Source organism: Lissotriton vulgaris, chromosome 4_1 (genome assembly GCF_964263255.1).
Source record: "Lissotriton vulgaris chromosome 4_1, aLisVul1.2, whole genome shotgun sequence".
NCBI classification, from domain to species: domain Eukaryota; kingdom Metazoa; phylum Chordata; class Amphibia; order Caudata; family Salamandridae; genus Lissotriton; species Lissotriton vulgaris.
The window spans coordinates 839,445,418-839,460,277 of record NC_141691.1 but is presented as its reverse complement, the minus strand read 5'-3'; the positions used below and the strand labels follow the sequence as shown (position 1 = coordinate 839,460,277).

The 14,860-nt window shown below is 44.7% G+C and overlaps 1 protein-coding gene across 2 annotated transcripts in view; it reads left to right on the top strand.

Annotated features, from left to right (window-relative positions):
• The window catches only part of JARID2 (jumonji and AT-rich interaction domain containing 2), a 684,143-nt gene that overhangs the window by 461,866 nt on the left and 207,417 nt on the right, over positions 1-14,860 (top strand). For both annotated transcript variants that reach the window (XM_086965161.1, XM_086965160.1), the window contains exon 6: positions 12,811-13,043. In XM_086965161.1, the coding sequence (XP_086821287.1) occupies positions 12,811-13,043 (233 nt within the window). The remainder of the gene's footprint in view (positions 1-12,810; positions 13,044-14,860) is intronic.

Sequence of the window (14,860 nt, the reverse complement as noted above, 5' to 3'; positions counted from 1 at the left end):
CACAAACGAAAACGCAAAATGCCCAACCTTCGCCGCCAGGTTTCCACACCGGCTGTCCAAAGGCAATGCGATATGGATGAACTGGTCAGGCAGATTTGCCTACGCTTTTCCGCCAATCCCACTAATACCACCAGTAGTACCCATGCTGAGACAACAGTCTCTCAAACTCATCGTAGTAGCTCCCACATGGGCACGCCAACCATGGTTCACCACACTGCTGGAACTCTCTCTAGTTCCACACCAAAGACTGTGTCTGACACCATCCATGCTAACGCAGAACCACATAGACATCAGATATCCAGATCCAAGTCAACTGAATCTGGCGATATGGCTCCTGAAGTCTTGGTTACCTTAACCTGCCACTAGACTGCATGAATTCAAACATTGCACAACTTGTGGTTTACAATCAACTACACCAAGTCACATCTTCAGCCCTCTCATGTACATCAATACCTAGGGGCTACCATAAACACCAATACAGCTCTAGCTTATCCCAGTCCAGCCAGGATACAGAGCATTCAAGCCTTAGTTACAAAGTTTCAAAACCAACACTCTCTCCCAGCCAGAGTGTTCATGCAACTAGTAGGCATGATGGCATCTTGCATTTTTATTGTACCATTTGCAAGACTGCAAATGCGCCCATTGCAGGAATGCCTAGCACATCAGTGGAATCAAGCTCAAGGACAACTTACAGACCTGGTGTTGGTGGACAGCCGCACACATCACTCTCTGCAGTGGTGGAACACCAAAAACTTGTCCAGAGGGCGGCCGTTCCTCGAACCTGTTCCACAAATAGTACTGACAAGACGCATCCCTCACAGGATGGGGAGCCCATCTGCTCCACCATACAACTCAACGAAAATGGACCGCTCAACAAAAAGTGCTTCACATCAATCGCCTAGAGCTGCTAGCAGTATTCCTAGCACTGAAATCCTTCCAAGTACACGTACAGAAGAAAGCTGTCTTGATCGGCTCTTCGTAGTAGCTCTCACATGGGCACGCCAACCATGGTTCACCACACTGCTGGAACTCTCTCTAGTTCCACCCCAAAGACTGTGAGTTTGGTTACCTTAACCTGCCACCAGACTGGATGAATTCAAACATTGCACAACTTGTGGTTTACAATCAACTACACCAAGTCAAATCTTCAACCATCTCATGTACATCATTACCTAGGGGATACCATAAACACCAATACATGGCTCCTGAAGTCTTAGAGTTTGGTTACCTTAACCTGCCACCAGACTGGATGAATATCATTAACCCCTTCCAGGCTCATGACGAGCTGGGCTCGTCATGGTGTAGCCTCCTCAAACACTGATGACGAGCCCAGCTCGTCATGAACAATGGGTTTTACAAAATATCAGCATGGGTGCAGAATTCCACTAGCACGCATGTGGTTAAAGAAGCTGGAAGACCTATTACTAGAGCTTGCTATGCTGCAAAATGGAAGAGATTTGCCATTTACTGCACAATAGATCCTCTAGATGCTTCCGTCCAGAATATCATCTGCTACCTTCCCCATCTACAAAAATGTAATCTAGCATATTCATCTATACGTTTACATCTTGCAGCCATTGCAGCATATCTACAAAACAGACAACAAATGTAGTTATTTAGAGTACCTGCAATCAAAGCTTTTATGGAAGGATTAAAGAGAATCATTCCTCCTAGATTACCACCCTCTCCAGTGTGGAACCTAAACATTGTCCTTACAAGGCTCATGGGGCTCCCCTTTTGAACCTTAACATAAGTGTGAACTGCAATTTCTCACTTGGAAAACAGCTTTCCTTATTGATATTACCTCTCTTAGAAGAGTTAGTGAGATTCAAACTTTCACTTACAAGAACCATTTTTACAATTACACCGTAACAAAGTGGTTCTACGTACTAACCCTAAATTCCTTCCTAAAGTAATTACTCATTTTCATTTAAATCAATCCGTAGAGTTGCTAGTGTCTATTCAAAACCCAGACTCAGTAGCAGAAAAAGCTCTACACACACTATATGTAAAAATAGCTGTTCTCTATTGCATTGATAGGACCAAATCCTTTCATAAAACAAAGCAACTGTTTGTAGCTTTCTCTCCACCACATAAAGGCAACCCCATCTCTAAAGCAGGAATTGCAAGGTGGTTTGTAAAATGTATACAAATATGCTATCACAAAGCATGACGTACATTAACAGTTCCTCCTAGAGCGCATTCCACACGCAAACTAGTAGCCTCCGTGGCTTTCTTAGGGAACATTCCCCTAGAAGACATCTGCAAGGCAGCAACATGGTCTACAACACACACCTTCACTAAACACTATTGTGTTGATGTGCCAACCAAGCAACACGCTGAAGTAGGCCAAGCTGTACTCAAAACTTTTTCAAACTACTGCAACAGATACAGGTGACCACCGCTAGGGGAGACACTGCTGTACAATCGATGCACAGTGTAAGATCTGTAGCTCCTATCCCTCGCACGGAAAATGCTACTTACCAGCATGCATCTGTTCTTGGCATGTAGAGCTGCAGATTCTTACACACCCTCCCGCCTCCCCGGGGCCTGTATCTGTTCCAGATCTACCTTAATTAGATATACATGCATAGACATCCCTTCTTTATTTTCTACTAACTCCATCATTTCCCATCATGGCGAAAAACAATCCAAGGATGGAGCCGATGCACATGCGCACTATCGTCCAAGGGAGGAGTCACCTATCTCGTGATTATAAAGACTTCTTCCAAGACAACAACATGCAATCATCCAAGCCCAACACCAGGTGGCGATCTAATGCGCAGTGTAAGAATCTGCACCTCTACATGCCAAGAACAGATGCATACTGGTAAGAAGCATTTTCCTTTCACTTCACAAACAGCTTGCCATCTGGCTTATTATTCCCCCTCCTTGAGTGACCTGGTGGAAATGGTTATCCTGATTATCCCTTGTCACCTCTGTGACCATTTTAAAGATGTTGTATGCAGGCAGAGTGCTCCAAAGAAAATCTGCACTGTGGCTTGGACATCGCAGGTTTGGAGGCAAAGTCAATGGGCTCTTCCATTGCCAACCACTTCCATGCTTGGATGAGCTTCACTCTGTTCTCAGAAGATGTCCAAGGGAACCTTCTGGACATGCTGTTCACCCTAGAGTACTTCAAGCAGCGATGAAACACGATCCTTGGGACTCGCTGCCCTGCACCCAGTTCCACCAAAGTACTAGAAGATCACTAAATACTTGTGAGGTCTGCCCATTTGGCAACATCAACCCTGTGCAGTAGGTCATTAAGATATTTCGGAGCTGTTCGGGGTGAAGGGATTCAAGAGAACATCATGGGCACCCATATTCCTACTCTTCCTCCCCACCATCCCACAAAACTACTTTAGTCTGCCATTGAGGGGGCATGTGTGGCATGTGGGGGTGAGGAGGTCCTATCACTTGAAACACTGTCAGTCCATATCACTACGAACCATTGTGTCTTGCAAATAGTCTAGCAAGTCTAGGCCCTTCCCATCCAAGAAATGCCTCCTTTTGTTCCCCATCCTCGATCATGTCGTACATCCATGCTGACATTCTGCAGCAGAAGGTTCTTGCCCTATTGAGAAAAGGTGGTGTGGAGTTGGTTTCAGAGAAGAAGATATGGCTGGGATGCCATTCCATTTTTTTTTTGTACTTGAGAAAGGTTTTTGTGTTCATCCCTTTCTGTACCTTCGTGTTTTGAGTGTGTTTCTCATCAAGAAAAACTTCAAGATGCTTTCTCTGCTGTAGGTTCTCTTCATTAGATGAAAAGCCTGGATGATGCTTGTCGACTAGCAGGACACTTTTTTTGTATACTGATTCTGCAGATGCACTGGAAGTATGGGGTAGGTTCCACTCGCTATGCATTTTCAGTGGTACTATTGGTTTAAGTTAAGCCCGCCAGGCTTTAGGAATGTTATCAGTGGTTTCAGCTTATTTTTGTAGTTTGAGAATTTCTGTACTCTTGTTACTCTGACGCTAAAGTTGAACTTGTCGCAGCTCAATCAATCAATCAGGTGCACTACTCACCCAAGAGGGTTTTAAGGCGCGGGGGATTCGGGCAGCGCCGGTCATATGAAAAGCCAGGTCCTGAGGCTCTTCCTGAATGCTTGCTGTGTGGGTCTTTGTCTGATGCTGATAGGGGAATTTGTTCCAGGTCTTGGCCACGATGTAGGAGGAGGATCTGCCTCTTTTTCCGGCTCTATGGATGTAGGGGATTTCGGCCAAGGCCTGGTCAGCGGAGCAGAGGTTTTTTCTTGGGGGCATAGAAGGAGATTCTTTCATTAAAGTTTTGGGGTCAGGTGTCGTGTAGGGCTTTGTAGGTGAGTGTGAGCAGCTTCAAAGTAACTCTTTTTTTGACGGGAAGCCAGTGGAGGTCTTGTATGTGCTGGATAATGTGGTCTCGTCATGGGATGCTGAGGACGAGTCTTACTGCACCATTCTGGGTGGTCTGGTGTTTGTGCAGTAGAGATTTGTTGATTCCGGCGTTGAGGGCGTTCCGGTAGTCCAACATGCTGGTGATGAGTGTGTGGATGACTCTCTTCCTGGATTCGGGGGGGATCCATTTGAAGGTCTGGCGGAGGGTGTTGAAGCATGTGGATCTGTTGGTTCATGGTGAGGGAGGAGTAGAGTATGATGCCGAGGTTACGGGCGTGGTCCATGGGGGTGGGGTGCTGGAGGCAACCAGGTGCCATCCCACGCAGAGGGGGTGGATCTGAGGATGAGGACTCCCGTTTTTTCTGAGTTGAGCTTCAGACAGCTGTTGCTCATCTAGGTTGCAATGTCCTTCATTCCTTCCTGGAAGTGGCTCCAGGTGATATCCGTTCCTTGGTGAGGATGAGCTGGGTGTCGTTGGCGTAGGATACTATGCGGAGTTCATGTTTTCTGACAATGGTTGCGAGGGGGGCCATGTAGATATTGAAGAGCATGGGGTTGAGGGAGGATCCTTGGGGTACTCCGCATCTGATCTCTGTGGGTTTGGAGAGGAAGGGCGGGAGTCTGATTCTTTGAGTTCAGCCGGCGTGGAAGGAGCGGATCCACTCTAGGGCAGTTCCCTGTATGGCTGCGTTGTGGAGTCTGGCGGCTAGTGTGCGGTGGGAGACTGTGTCGAAGGCAGCTGAGAGGTGGAGTAGAATGAGGGCTGCAGTGTGGTCTTGGTCGAGGAGTGTACGAATGTTGTACATGGCAGCTAGGAGGGTGGTCTTGGTGCTTTGGTTGCTGCGGAAGCCTGATTGGGAGGTGAGAAGGATTTCGGTGGATTTTATGAAGTTCGTTAGCTGGATGTTGACTATCTTCTCTGTGACTTTGGCGGCGAAGGGGAGGGGGGAGATGGACCTGTAGTTCTTGAGTTGTTGGTTCTTGGAGGGAACATGCCTGTTTCAGGAGTGCAGTTGATTATCCGTCGTAGTTCTGGTGCGATGGCAGGGGTGGCCCTGTGGCAGATGTACGCTGGGTAGGGGTTTATGGGTGCTCCGGAGTGTGTGCAGCTGGTGTCTGATAACCTGCAGTCCAATATCTTCCTGCTGTTTGATCTGGGGCTCTCCATCAACTTTCCCAAGTTTCACCTCCAGACTTCGCAGTATCTTCTGTTCATCAGGGCAGTGCTGGAGTCTGTCTATCTGAAGGTCTTCTGGCCTCCCCAGCAGGTTCACTGTTATCCTGATGTTTTGGTAGGGAATTTTTCATTGGGTCCTGACAGTCCACAGTGTTTTGGGTCTGCTTGCCTCATGCATTTAACTGGTTCCTCTATTTCTAGTAAGCTGGGGGAATTCCTCAAGAGACATTTGGATTTCCCTGGAGATTGCTCTGGGCCTGCGATGGTGGCTGGTCCCCTCACAGGCGGAAAGCACCACTAGCAGTGGCCCCAGTGGTGACCGATTCCTGAACCCACTGTAGGGGTGGTCATCTTATTGCACTGGAGATCAGAAGCCTTTTGTATCCCTTGGAGAAGAAGTTTCGTATCAACCTATTCGAGCTTTGTGCGATCTGGGCTCTCATGGTGTTCGTGCTCTCCATCTGCAGCAAGTCAGTTCAGGTACCGAAAGACAACATGACTGTGATGTGGTTTGCAAACAAGCGGGGAATCGCTAGATCACGCCTCATGTGCCTGTAGACAATGAAGCTGTGGTCCAACGCTCAGGTTCACTGTTTGTGGCTGGCTCTGAGCTATGTGGTGCGATTCCTAATCATGTGAGCCAGCTAGCTCAGTCGGCACCATCTTGTTGACCTTGACGGACCTTCACCCAGATGTTTTTTGACCCATTTTTGCCCCTCAGGAAGCGGTTTCAGGACAGTGCCCGGATAATCATGATTGCGCCAGAATTGCCGCAATGTGTTTAGTAATCGGATCTGCTTCGCCTGCCCATGTTTCTTCTTTTCCGCTTTTGCTCAAGATGGATTCCCTTTCGAAGTGGGAGGGGCAGGTTCTGTATCTGAACCTCCACCTTGACACCTGGAATTACGAGTGAGGCTTTCTGATTTCTTTTGGCCTGTGTGCAGAATTAGTTGACTTAATTTTGTCAACTCAATGTCCCTCTACCCAATTGATTTTAGTCCGTGGTCTTGTTGCATCGCTTAGTGCGCCCAGGAGGAAATCGATATGTTCAAGGTGTGCGTAACAGAAGTTTTGTGCTTTGCCCCATCTATTGCCTGGTACGACTTTGCTGTGAGCACTGTTAAAGCTTCTTTGTCAGCAATTGCAGCCTTTCTTAGTTCAGTGGTTCATCGTTCTCTGTTACGAGATTTTTAAAGGGGTTGACCCATTTGCTTCCCCTTTCTCCATTCTTTATGGCACAGTGGGATCTCAATTTGGAGTTCACTTTACTGATGTACTTGCCCTTCGAGCCCATGCATGGTTATCCTATGATGCTGCGGACTTTGAAAAGTCTCTTCCCGATCAGTTACCTGTGCTCAGTGTGTCAGCGAGCTGCAAGCATTGTCTGTCCGGTCTACCTTCATTGCATGTTTTACAGGCAAGCTGTCTGCAGAGAAAAGCTTCATTCAACTCTTCCTAAGGTAGTCTTTCCATTTCACGTGTTGCAGTGTTACGTTATGTTTTGTTAATTGCATTTATTAAGCACACAAATGCTCCCGAAGGGATCTCTCCACTTGTGAAGCCTACACAGGTCGGAGTTCAGGTTAAAGTTAGCAGTGAAACAATCATGTTTTTAGATATTTTTTAAATGAAAGAAGGTCCGACACTCGGCCCACATTGTGTCCGATTTCTCATCCCACTAAGGAGGAAATGCTGAACTGTCTGGATCCTTATAGGGTTCTCCATTCTTATGAGTGACCTGCATGTTTCATGGCCAATTACCAACTTTTCCTGTGCTATGGTGACAACAAGAAGGGCAAGACGATTCAGAATCAGGTAATTTCCCGCTGGAGCTTCGGGTCTACAAAGATCCACCATGCTATCTCCAAGAAGGACCCTTTGAAGGAGCCCATTTCACCATGGCACAAAAGCAACTTCAGCGCTAACCCTAGGTGTTTCCATGTTGGGTATTTGCTTATGCTGCAGCATGGTTTTCGGTCCATGTTTTCACCATATAGAGGGCTGTCGCTCTCCCCCGCCCTGACGACAATTTCATTCGTGAGGTAAGAAGGTAAGCGACAAATCACTTGTCACGTGTACCCTGTATTTGCCCTGGATTCTTATGATTTATGAAGCAACATTATAGTCTATGAAATACATAAACTCAAGGGCTTAGTCTATCCAGCATCCTGAAGTAATGTATTTTAAGGTGCTCTCATGTCTGATCATTTAGAAAAAGGAGACCGTGACATACAAATATTTACCTGGGATCCCACCATTTAAGCATGGAATCTGGGGTCCTTCCAACGTTTTCTGGTTTCATGTTGTGCGATTCAACCACTAGATCAGTATGTCTGTCCTTTTTTTTCTTTTCATTTAAGGTTAATGCTTTGTCTTTAATTCTTGACACATTGGGTTGGTGCTTAGGCGGCGGGCAGATGCCACATGATGAAAGCTTTGCTTGTTTTGGGTTCAAGGGTCTAAAAGGACCTCAATTAGAGCTAGGCATCTGGTTTGACCTTTCAGTGGCTTGCTCACCTCTACTTGGGTATTGATTTAAGAGCTCAGGACTCTGTAGGTAGAAGTATTTATTGCAGGAGAAAGTTACGGGTCTTTGCTAACTATATTTCCGGTGGATACTTTTCATCTGTCTGTTGATTCCATACTGACTCTGTCCGCCTCCATGTTCTTTTGAGTGTCGTACAACTGCTAAGATCCAAGTTAGTCGTGATAGACTAAAATTCCTTCAGTCTTGTCAGCCTTATCACGGCCTAGGAGGGATGGAAAAAAAGCTGGAAACCTGACGTCATTGTGGTGGGGGTGGATGACAGAGCTTGATTAGAGCATAGACGCCACCTAGCGGTGCAGAAGAGCCATTTCAGGTTTCTGGATCCAGTTTTGCCCCGGAATGAGATTAAAGAGGAGTGAGAAATCTGCAGGTAGATCGAGTATCTACCAGAAAAATTGTTATTGACTGTAAGCAACTTGTTCATTGCGTGCTTCCAACCAAAGGTGAACCAAAATGGGTGTTATGTTCAAAATTAATATATTAAGTATTGACCAATTAAATATCTTGTTTCTTTTTTGCAATTCTCTTGTTAAGGTGACTTTTACAAATCACTCCTCCTTCGTGGTTATGATATTTTATGGCAGAAGAGCCTCATCCTAGATTATAGGACTAAAATGTATGATTACCAAACATTAATCCTATATGTATATATCATGTATATAGCCAGTATTTTTTATTTTATTGATTTTATTTTTATTGTAAAAAGTTTTATTTTTTGGTAGCTTGACAAAGTCCACAGCTGACTGTCTTTGGTTACATCTTCCGGAGTTATTGGAGCCAAAAGATGCAAGATTCCAAACGAATTGCTTTTCCCAAAAATAAAGCTTATTTATTCTGTAACTAAAGCAGTTAACATACTTCAGTTCGAGAATTCTACCAGGCATCTTTGAGGCGATTGAAAAACCTGCCTCCGCTACGGAGATGTGGCTATGGACCATGCAACGGCGATCTAGAAATCCCACAGCTGTGCCTCGTGCCAGTTGATCTTTCTTTCGAATTGAAAGAGGAGACTTACTTTCTCTGCACATTTCCTCTGCAGTCAGTGGTGGGATATACATCACTGTGGAAGAAATAATGGCTGCTTCTTTGGCTCCATGACATGACTCAAACAAGCATTGGCTTAGCCTATACGTCTCGAGACGCCTAAGTGTTTAGCCATGCAACAGTTGATGTTGTTGCACCAAGGATATGGATGTGCTGTTTAACTAAACACTTATAAGGCCCCAAAGGCGAGACATATTGGCTATGCCAATGCTTGGTTCTTATGTGCCTCTTTGCCATTTAACCTGAGGCACCCCTTCTCGGTTTTTACGGCTTGCCCTCCGACCAGTAAGCGCCCTCCGACCAGTAAGCGCTGCCATCAGCTTAGTTATGTAAGAAGTGCGAACTTGAGTGAGTACAAAAGAGTCCCAGAAATTACTGGGAGCACATAAATATTGCACAAACAAAACCCTGAAAAACAAAGAAGCCGACACTGTGGGGCTAATGTGTAGAACACACTTTATTTTGAAGCGGAAAAAAAAATAAAGGCAAGGGTTTTTGTTCCAATTGCTTTTTGGCTTCAAATGTATTTTTCATTTCCCTCCGTACATCGAGAGACAGTCCCCCTAGGAGGCCAGCCCCACTGCGAGCCCTCAAAATACAACAACCCAATATATATACAAGGCCTTTTCTGCAGAGCTCCACACTTTACGGGCGGATTTATTGCGCCACGTGGTGCGGCTTTACTGAGAGCTTGTGCGCTTGTAATGGGGTAGAGGCACCCAGGGACAGGAACCGCATGTCCATAAGGCCGGTTTGCGCCTGTTTGTGCCTACCCACTGGAGGAGACATTATGTATTCGGGGAAAGAGTGAGGAGCGCGGGTGTGTTAAAATAACGGAGGCATGAATGCACTGAAAGAGAAGCGGACACAAGGGTACAAGGAACGTGTGTGTATGCATACATACGTTCCTCTACTGTCAACACCCCCCCCCCCCCCCCCCCCCAAGCATCACATATAGGCCCATATAGCATGATGTGTGTGCGTGTCCTGGAAGGGGGCGAAGGGAAAGGCACTAAAAGGATGAGGGACATGTCATAGAGAGATGAAAATAGGGGAAGGAAATGGAGGGAGAGATGGAAGCAGGGGGTGAGAGCCAGAAGGATGGGAAGAAGTAAGGGTGGAGAGAATTGGGTTGGACGAAAGAAGCGAGGGGAAGAATATTTTATGAAGGGTGAACGGTAGCAAGGAAAGAGGGGAGTGAGAGAGTGAAGCAAGTCAAGTAATTTAAGGTTTGAGTAAATTGATGGGGAAATGATGTAAAAACAAACAAAGATAGGAATATAAGAAGGAAAGAATAGGCAAATAAGAAAGAGAGCAAGCTCGAGAGTCAGGTCTGTAGGGAACTATGCTATATTTATATAGCGTGAATCCAGCCGAACTGCAGCAGAGCGCAGGGTCGAAGCCACAGTCGCTGTGTGATGGGGGGGAGGAGGAGGGGGGGGGCGGGCTGATTTGTGGACTTTTCCTCCATCACGAAGCAGTAAAAAAAGGCTGATATACATAAAACATACAGTCGAATGAATCCGGAAACACAGGAATGGGGGGAAAGGGGGAAGTGTAGAAGGGAGGACAGGGAAAGCAAGGATGGAAGAAATGAAATTAAATGGAATCAGGATACATAAAAAACAAGATCTGTTTCCTCCGCTGAAAGACACTGCTGCGAGGCCACGAAAGTGAAAGAAAACAAGCACGTGATAACGCGAGTTGTGTGTGCGCGGCAAAGGTGAAACCATGCTGGGGAGTGGTGTGCAATGTGCACGCACCGTGATGAGAGAGGAAAGCTAGATGGCGACTCTGCTCGTCATTGTGCGCATAACCGCACGCTCAATGCCACCCTGTCGTCTTTTGAAAGCCCACTCATTAATGTCTCGCTAGGGCAACGCATTTACTGGCTCAGGCGAGACCTAATACTATTCTCTTAAAGAGGAGGACCAGAAGAGCATGGTCAGCCTTCAGTTCAGTGGCATACATTGTTACCACAGGTAAGGTCCTCCAACAGTCCGAAATAGAAGCTCCCAGTGCAGTAGTGGTTTCTGCCACTTACATGCTTAGCCCTTCCTAAACCTTTCACGTCTAGGACGTTGTTTGAAATAAATAAATCCAATTCGAAAGGCAGATTTTTATTGAAATCAGTCCCTTTCTAATGTTGGATAGGATTGTCTTGCGGTCAGTTTGACTTTGAGGGAATGAAATCTCCTGCCTTTCCTGGGTGTTACTATATTATTAGTGTACCTGATTTACTTGCTCTACCCTTGTGATTGTGCCAACTGACTTTTATCGCTTAATCTCAATGTTCCAGAATACTGCTCCAAAAGCAGCCCCACATAGTTTTGAAAAGCCTGAATACGAGCCTTGACGTTAGCATTTCGGATTGCAGAAATCTGGAATTCCTATTGCTCCTGCATTAGAAAAAACAGCATTTTTCTTGCTTTCCCTGGCCAATTTATTCCCAGGTACATTATTGCCACTATAGCAGTGAACATCCTGGACTATGTATCCCTTTCAAACGTTTCTTTAACATGCGTATGTGGCAACATCTCATCTAACACCTTAGCAGCTGCTTCATACCTGTTGTACTGTGATCACAGGACATCTCCGCCCACCTTGTATGATACCTAAAGATCCACTTCGGGGCCACATCCATGTTCTTGCTCTTCGTATGAACTTCCATGTGGACTCTGCCTGTACCTACTTAACAACACGCACATCTCAACGCTTTTTCCCCAGTCATGCTCCTTGCCTATGCTGTATGCTGCATCTCGTGCACTGCGACTCAACTGGAGCACTCATCTGATCCACACACACATCAAAACCAATATTTGGGTCAGGCTGCCTTTGAGACAGACACTCTCCTAAGCCACTCATGCTTGTGGCTGGTTGCGGTTATATAAGTGATCATGACATGCAAAACCCTGATGCAACTGAAGATGCTACCTCTTAGGTAAGTGTGTTGTTATGGTTGCTAACTCTTGCGTGTCATTTGTCGAGTCTCTGCTGGTCTTCCACTCACTGTCACCAGCTGAGCTGCACAGAGTGCCCGTGCCCCTGGTGCTGTTGAGAAGAGAGGCAAATATCACGAAGAAAAACATTTCCACTGGGAGACTCTTAACAAGTATTACAACTACTTTACATCAACACAACAATGCCAAATTGTTCAGTGCTATCTTCAAATGAAATCTTTAATCAGCTTGCGCTTGCAGACTATATTTTTTCTTGCTGGGTAGATTTGTTTTGTTGGGTTTAATATTTTTAGGTTATGCAGAGGTATGATTTTTAGATAAAAAGTTCAGTTGGCTTCCAAAGACTGTTAGAAATCTAGCATAGACTGTCATGTTTCAATATTTCACTTTTCCTTTGCAGCGGACTTAGTTCTTTTTATTTCGGACTATCAGTGTGATCCTGCATATCCTACTGATATCCATTCTGTTGCGTTCAATTACATGTTTTGTTTAGAAATTCCTTTGTAAACTCTGTGTGCTTGTGTTAGAATTCATTCGGTTTTTGTGTCGTGGGTCTCCATTTTGCTACATGAGTAAGTGTTTCATATGCAGTGGTTGGTGCAGCCAATGTCTGATTTGTTTCAGTCGAATCTTGTACACCTATTTTCTCTAATTGTAACCTCTCAATGCTTTACTTGAACACAGTTTTCTCGTTTTTTCTTCAGTGTTTAATGGGTACAGCAAATCACCAAGGGAAAAAGAATCCGCTCAAAAACACAAAAGTAAAGAAGTCACACCAGGGAAGGAGCGGAGTGCTGAACAGAGGGTTGAGAGGCGAAGAGAGCGGGCCGCTGCTGCTGCTAACCACACTCCTGCTCCACATACTGTCTCCTCCGCCAAAGGTCTCGCTGCTAGCCACCATACGCTTCACAGATCGGCTCAGGACTTAAGGAAACAGGTAAACGGGGTGGCAATCCTCCGGGTCGGTTCAGGCAGTGCTCCAGTTAGAATTTCAAACCATCTCAGCAGTTTAGTCTTGTGGTATTCTTACATGGCAGCAGTCAATGTGTGCGTAAATGTACTATGCCTAAAAGGTGTAAAATATTCTTCAAGTTTTCGATCAGGCATGTATGTTGGGCTGTATGTTTTTCATCCTTTCAGAAAGGACTTTGTGTGGTCTTTGAATTTAGGCTTACTTGCTGCCTATAAAATCCATAGAAAATGGCAAATGTGAACCATATCTTTATAAAAAGTGCCCCTTAAATTACATAAACGTGCTGCAAAAAACAAATTGTAAAATCAAAACGTTTTTGACAAAAACACATGGTCCAACTTAAAAAAAACCTAAGTCAATAGGGATAAGTTCTAATAATTTGCAAGAAAGCTAATTTCTTATAAGGTAGACACTTGAATGCATTGGTTCAAAACACGTTTTGATACATGTAAAGACCCGTTGCCTTGTACCTGAGGATATGCATTTAGAGTTAACTGAAAATAGCCTGTCCAGTTCTCCGAGTCTATGGATATTTACTATTTTGTGAAGTCTGTTATTGTCCGTAGTAGAATCCAGGATATCTTTGACAACTCCCCTTTAGCCTTTGCCTCTTGTAAGGAACTGGTCAGCAGTATCTGGCAACTTTGAATATAAAGTACAACTACTTTAAACAAGATCATGTACAGAAATCTCTTAAGACCACAACAGAAGGTGTGTAAAGAAACGCGTACCTTGCCTGCAGCACCACATACTCACCTGCATATACCTGCATGCTTCAACTTCTGGGTTAACATTTAACAGCTAGTGAGATTTTAAACAAGTTTTAATGTTTCGGGTATTTATTTATTTTCTTCAGTTCACATTCTCTATCACTTTTTTTTACTTTAACTATTCTATCTGGGAATAACAATGGTGAACCTAGAAGGTGACCATGTCTTAGAGTAGTTTTGTGCAAGTTTGTAATTAGAGGCTCAACTTTCACATATTCAAAACGCTCAGCAAAGATACATACATCTAATAATTGAAAACTACTTGCTCACCAGATTACCAATGAATAGACACTGTAGACTTGTTTTTGCAGAAGATAAATTAGAGTTTTTTTGCCTGACGTAGTCATGCTTAGTGGGTGGCCAAATGCTACAATTATTTTGCCTGCCCCCTTTCAACTTTGACCTAGGTTTTGTGGCTTGTATAGCTCCTTGAGTATATTGGTGATTGGTCTGTACTGACCGGAGAAAATTACAGTTTTTTGAGTTTGCACCTTCCTAGGAGTAATTACTTCACCTCCACCCTCTTCCAGATACTGTCTAATTTAGTAAATTCCTTAGTGACTTATTACTTTGCCTTGCCAACAGGGTTCCCTGTTATTGAATTAGGCTGCTGTGGAAGGTTTGTTGATTTCCTATCATTGGTTTCATTTGACAGAGAAAGCTGCGGTCTTATTCCTACTTAGTTGAAACCAGGTTTTGCATAATATTAGACACACAACACCTGGTTGCAGTTTTACTAATCGTTAGATATGTGGGAGTTGGTTACAAATGCCCCCAACATGGAGTTCTTTTGACACTAAAGGGACATTAAGCATAGCTTTGCTGTCCCAAACATCTTACTGATGTGAAAATATGTTGCTCTCAAAGAATAAAGTGTAATAACATGCGCTTTATAAATATACATGTTATGTTATGTTCTATCTAGCAGTCTGTCTGAACAAAATCTGTGTTTTGATTCTTATTTTGAATGTCTGCACAGCTGGAATACTAGGGTCTGCCTCATACAATGAC